Source organism: Mauremys mutica, chromosome 13, assembly GCF_020497125.1.
Source record: "Mauremys mutica isolate MM-2020 ecotype Southern chromosome 13, ASM2049712v1, whole genome shotgun sequence".
NCBI lineage: Eukaryota > Metazoa > Chordata > Testudines > Geoemydidae > Mauremys > Mauremys mutica.
In genome coordinates this window covers 50,497,025-50,502,556 of record NC_059084.1, presented here as the reverse complement: position 1 = coordinate 50,502,556, position 5,532 = coordinate 50,497,025, and the positions used below count along the sequence as shown (strand labels likewise).

General features: G+C 48.0%; 1 gene segment (V, D, J or C); it reads left to right on the top strand.

Moving 5' to 3' along the window:
• Positions 1-4,541: 4,541 nt before the first annotated feature.
• Positions 4,542-5,210, top strand: LOC123347600. The segment is given in 2 exon segments: positions 4,542-4,587; positions 4,816-5,210. Coding segments are annotated over 2 exon segments (441 nt in total).
• Positions 5,211-5,532: the final 322 nt, after the last annotated feature.

Here is a 5,532-nt window from a genome sequence, read left to right as displayed (position 1 = left end):
CAGCCAAACCAATGTCCCCTTTGTTATTGCTACTTGCTGTGTGCTCCACAATCTCTGTGAGACCTTTATGGCAGGGTGGGAGGCTGAGGCAAATCAGCTGTCTGCTGATTACGCGCAGCCAGACACCAGGGCGATTAGAAGAGCACACCAGGAAGCAGTGCGCATCAGAGAAGCTTTGAAAACCAGTTTCATCACGGGCCAGGGTACCGTGTGACTGCTGTGTTTGTTTCCCCTTGATGAACACCCCCCCCCTTGATTGACTCATTCCCTGTAAACAACCCACCCTCCCCCTTCAAATACAGCTTGCTTAAGGAAATAAAGTCAATATCATTTAAAAAGCATGTATTCTTTATTAATTCATTATAAAAAGAGGGAGAGAACTGACAAGGTAGCCCAGGTGTGGTTTGGGAGGAGGATAGGAGGGAAGGAAAAGGCCACTAAAAAAATTTCAAAATAATGACAGCCTTTTGGTTGGGCTGTCCATGGAGGTGGAGTGCGCGGGTGCATGGAGCCTCCCCCCACACGTTCTTACACGTCTGAGTGAGGAGGCTATGGAACATGGTGAGGGGGGAGGGTGGTTATACAGGGGCTGAAGCGGCACTTTGTGATCCTTCTGCCATTCCTGAAGCTCCACCAGATGCCGCAGCATGTCAGTTTGATCACGCATCAGCCCCAGAGTTGCATCCCGCCACCGCTGATCTTCCTGCCTACACCTCTGATCTTCCTGCCGCCACCTCTCATCTCGAGCATCCCTCCTGTCCTCACATTCACTGGCATCTTGCCTGTAATTGGATACCACGTCCTTCCACTCATTCAGATGAGCTCTTTCATTGCAGGTCACTTCCATGATTTCCGAGAACATTTTGTCTCGCATCTTTTTTTTCCGCCGCCTTATCTGAGATAGCCTTCGGGACAGAGTAGGGAGGCTTGAAAAATTTGCAGCTGCATGAGGGAGGGAAAAAAGGGAGAGAAGTATTTTAAAAGATACGTTTTACAGAACAATGGTTATACTCTTTCACGGTGAACAACACTATTCACCTTACATGGTCTACACTAAGCGTTTAAACCGAATTTAGCAGTGTTAAACCAAATTAACCCTGCACCCGTCCACACAACGAGGCCCTTTATATTGATATAAAGGGCTCTTAAAACCGATTTCTGTACTCCTCCCCGACAAGGGGAGTAGCGCTGAAATCGGTATTGCCATGTTGGATTAGGGTTAGTGTGGCCGCAATTCGACGGTTTGGCCTCCGGGCGGTATCCCACAGTGCACCATTGTGACTGCTCTGGACAGCAATCTGAACTCAGATGCACTGGCCAGGTAGACAGGAAAAGCCCTGCAAACTTTTGAATTTCATTTCCTGTTTGCCCAGCGTGGAGCTCTGATCAGCACGGGTGGCGATGCAGTCCCAAATCCAAAAAGAGCTCTAGCATGGACCGTACCGGAGATACTGGATCTGATCGCTGTATGGGGAGACAAATCTGTTCTATTAGAGCTCCGTTACAGAAGATGAAATGCCAAAGCATTTGAAAAAATCTCCAGGCTATGATACAGAGTCCACAGCAGGGACTCAGCACAGTGCTGTGTGACAAGCGTAACAGAAAGCCAGAGAATCAAATGGACGCTCATGGAGGGATGTAGCGGGGACTGAGGACTCCAGCTATCCCACAGTCCCCGCAGTCTCCGAAAAGCATTTGCATTCTTGGCTGAACTCCCAATGCCTGAAGGGTCAAAAACATTTTCCTGGGTGCTTCAGGGTATATATAGTCAATTTACACCCTTCCCCCCAAAAAAAAGAAAAGGGAAAAAAATAGTTTCTCACCTTTTTTCAATGTCACCCTATGTCTACTGCATGCTGCTGGTAGACGGGGTGCTGCAGCACTGGACACCAGCATCATTTTCCTATTGGCAGATAGTGCAAAATGATTGATATCTGTTTTCATCATCAGTCTATGAGTGCTCCTGGTTGGTTTCAGTAAGATTGGTTGGGGGTGCCTGTGTAAAAATGTGAATGATTTCTGGTTATTCCTGGTAGATGGTAGAAAATGGTTGGTAACTATCCTCATCATAGCAACTGGAGGCTGAGCTCCATCAGCCCCCCGCTTTCATATCTAAAGAAAAGAATCTGTACTGCCTGGAGTATCATAGCAACTGGAGGCTGCCTCCCCCTCATTTTATCTCACTAAAAAGTCAGTGTTTCTTATTCCTGCATTCTTTATTACTTCATCACACAAATGGGGGGACACTGCCATGGTAGCCAGGCAGGGTTGTGGGAGGAAGAAAGCAATGGGTGGGGTTGTTGCAGGGGCACCCCCTAGAATGGCATGTAGCTCATCATTTCTGTGGGATCTCTGGGGCTCTGACCCAGAGCAGCTGTGCGCTGTCATTTTCTAGTACACTTGCTCCATATTCTAATCAGGACTGACTCTATTTTTAGACAAAACATAAAGAAAAGAATGACCCAAGGAGTCATTCCCATTTTTGTCTATGCACTCTCAGCTGACCTCAGAAAGGCCAGCCAAGAGCACTCATGACAGCACAAAACAATTAATAACTATCATTGCCAATTTCTAATGGCGTAAAATGACTGATAACCATCATCTCATCACCAATTTACAATAGCAGCCAGTGTAGTAGAGATGGTAACCATCTCTGCTACCTTGTAAATACAAATGAATGCTGCTGTGTAGCACTGCAGTACCGCGTCTGTCAGCAGCATCCAGTACACATACGGTGACAGTGACAAGGCAAAACGGGCTCCATGGTTGCCATGCTGTGGTGTCTGCCAGGACAATCCAGGGAAAAAGGGCGCGAAATGATTGTCTGCCATTGCTTTCATGGAGGAAGGATTGAATGACGACATTTACCCAGAATCACCTGTGACACTGTTTTTGCATTGGGATCTCAATCCATAATTCCAATGGGCGGGGGAGACTGCGGGAACTATGGGATAGCTACAGGATAGCTAGCCACAGTGCAACGCTCCAGAAATCGATGCGGAATTAATGTGCTTAGTGTGGCCGCGTGCACTCGAATTTATACAATCTGTTTTACAAAAACGGTTTATGTAAAATCAGAATAATCCCATAGTGTAGACAGGATGGGAACGGAAATTGGGGATCGATCCACAGATTTGTGCTGTGATTAATTCATTCCTCTCATTGTTTGTCTTTCCCCAGGTGTCTTCTCTCAGGAGCATCTGGTCCAGTCTGCCCCAGGAGCGGTGAAGCCCCGAGAGACCCTCATTATCACCTGTAAAGTCTCCGGTGTCTCCATTAGCAGCTACCTTCTAAAGGGCTTACAAAGAAACTAACAAACAAATCCAACCCTTATACACTGAACGGGAAAAGAACTAGAGAAAGAGACAGAAAGGGAGCAATTGAAAAATTCAGCTTGATCTGCAAAGTTCTGAAGAACATCTACTTGAATCGAGGTGATGAGGATGATGATAATCATCATCATCCTGGTGGGACCGTGTCTTCGTATCTGTTTGACAAAATATTTAGTTCAGAGTTGGATGCTGTACTACACCAAGAAAACGGACACCAGGAAATTTCACAAGGAAAGAGGAGCAGGGTCTCTCAGTGGCTCAGAATGACAGCAGTGTAACTAACAAAAATGTTGTTCTGTTGCTGGAGTTAGAATAAAATGACAATGATACCTAACTAAAGTGGAACCAAAGATACAATGTAATTTACCCTCGAAAATACCTTCCTTCAAAGAGTCGCCAAAAATAAACATCCCCCGGGCAGATATTATCCAGACTATGAGCCTGGGTCATTTCTTCAATGGAGTCGTGATAGAGAATACGTTGGATCTGATATCGAATGGGGGGGGGGTATTCTCGGAAAACTACCGTATTCTGAAGGCAACAGCTAGAACGCCACTAGCTCATGTGATCCAAAGCACAGTAATATCAGCCCAAAGACTTCCACTGAACTGAACTGATTTCAATAAAGCTGTTATTAACTAGAAATGTAGCTATGCCTGTACAGTATATGCAGTGCTGCCCCCAGCACTATCATTAATCTCTACCGAGCACGGGGTAGGATATCAGAGATACTGTGAGGGAGTTAAACCCTCCATTTCCCAATTCCCTGGGGCTCTATTAAAATCCCCGCCAAAGCCACAAGAGAGGAGGTTACATTTCCCGTTCCCAAACATCCCTCCGGTGCTAAGAAGGCGCTGTCCTGCGCTTATATGTGGCTGAGAATCTCACACACCTTCACGAGTGTTAAACGACCAAATGCTGTTTATTTAAATTGAGTTAGGGCGTCCATACGCCTTAGGAGGCTTCACAATTTTCTGAGCTGAACTCACTGTCTTAGGGGGACACGCACCCCAGGGAGAGATCCTCATGTGCTGACAGAGCTCGCACCCGGTCATCGCTTATAGTCGCCTTGTGAAACTCGCATGCAAATCCCTGCCCCGGAGGGTTCCTGTTTAAATACAAACCCCTGATTGGAGGAGCCTCAGACTCCCCTCAGACACAGAACTGCCAGGGCCTCGCTGCTGGGAACCGTTTGCACCTTCACTTAAGATGAACCTGCTGCGGATTTTCCTGTTCATGCTGGTGGCCCCTTTAGGTACGTGTCTATTGGGGGTCACGAGGGTTCCTTGCTGCAGTGACTGCAGAAGAAGCGCTGTTCAAATGAGACCAAGGGAATTAGGTGCAGGGATCCCAATGGAATTTAGTGGCAGTTGGGCGCCTCACTCCCTTAGGTACGGTCTCGGGGTGTTTTATTTTCACATGTTCCCCGCTCCCAGGGGACAGGGGCCTGGCTCACTGGTTCATTTCTGTGTTTCCTTCCCAGGTGTCCTCTCCCAAGTGCAGCTGCGGGAAACGGGCTCGGGAGCGGTGAAACCCGGGGAGTCCCTGACACTCACTTGTACCATCTCCGGAGACTCGGTTTCTAGCACCAGCGCGGCCTGGCACTGGGTCCGGCAGCCCGCGGGGAAAGGGCTGGAATGGGTGGGACGCATTTACTACAGTTCGAGTCAGTGGTACACTAACTACGCCAGCGCTCTGCAGAGTCGAACGACCATCACACAAGACACTTCCAAGAACCAGTTCTCCCTGCAGCTCCGCTCGCTGACAGCTGCGGACACCGGCACCTATTACTGCGCCAGAGACACAGTGACACAGAGCAGAGCGGGACTGGCACAAAAAGGGGAAGCGGATTCTGTCCACTTAATTTTCACAATTTGAACCGAAAGAGCTGAGAGTCTCCTCTCCCCCTTCCCCATAACGCTCCATGTAAGTGGAAAGAAAATGCAAAGGGGAGGCGGGTACGGAATCTGAGCGAACTTCTTATGTATATTTGCATCAAGGTGATGCCACGAACAGGAGGATCATGAGCCTAGTGACACGCACCAGCGCCCTGATGGCAACATTTACAAAAGTGCTAGCAGCGCTTGTCCAGCAAAATGAAGTATCCTGGATCTTCTAAGGGCTTTTCGGGGAAACACACAAACAAATCCAGTCCCTCCCCTCCGGATGGGAAAGAGAAATACGGAAAGAGATAGCAAGG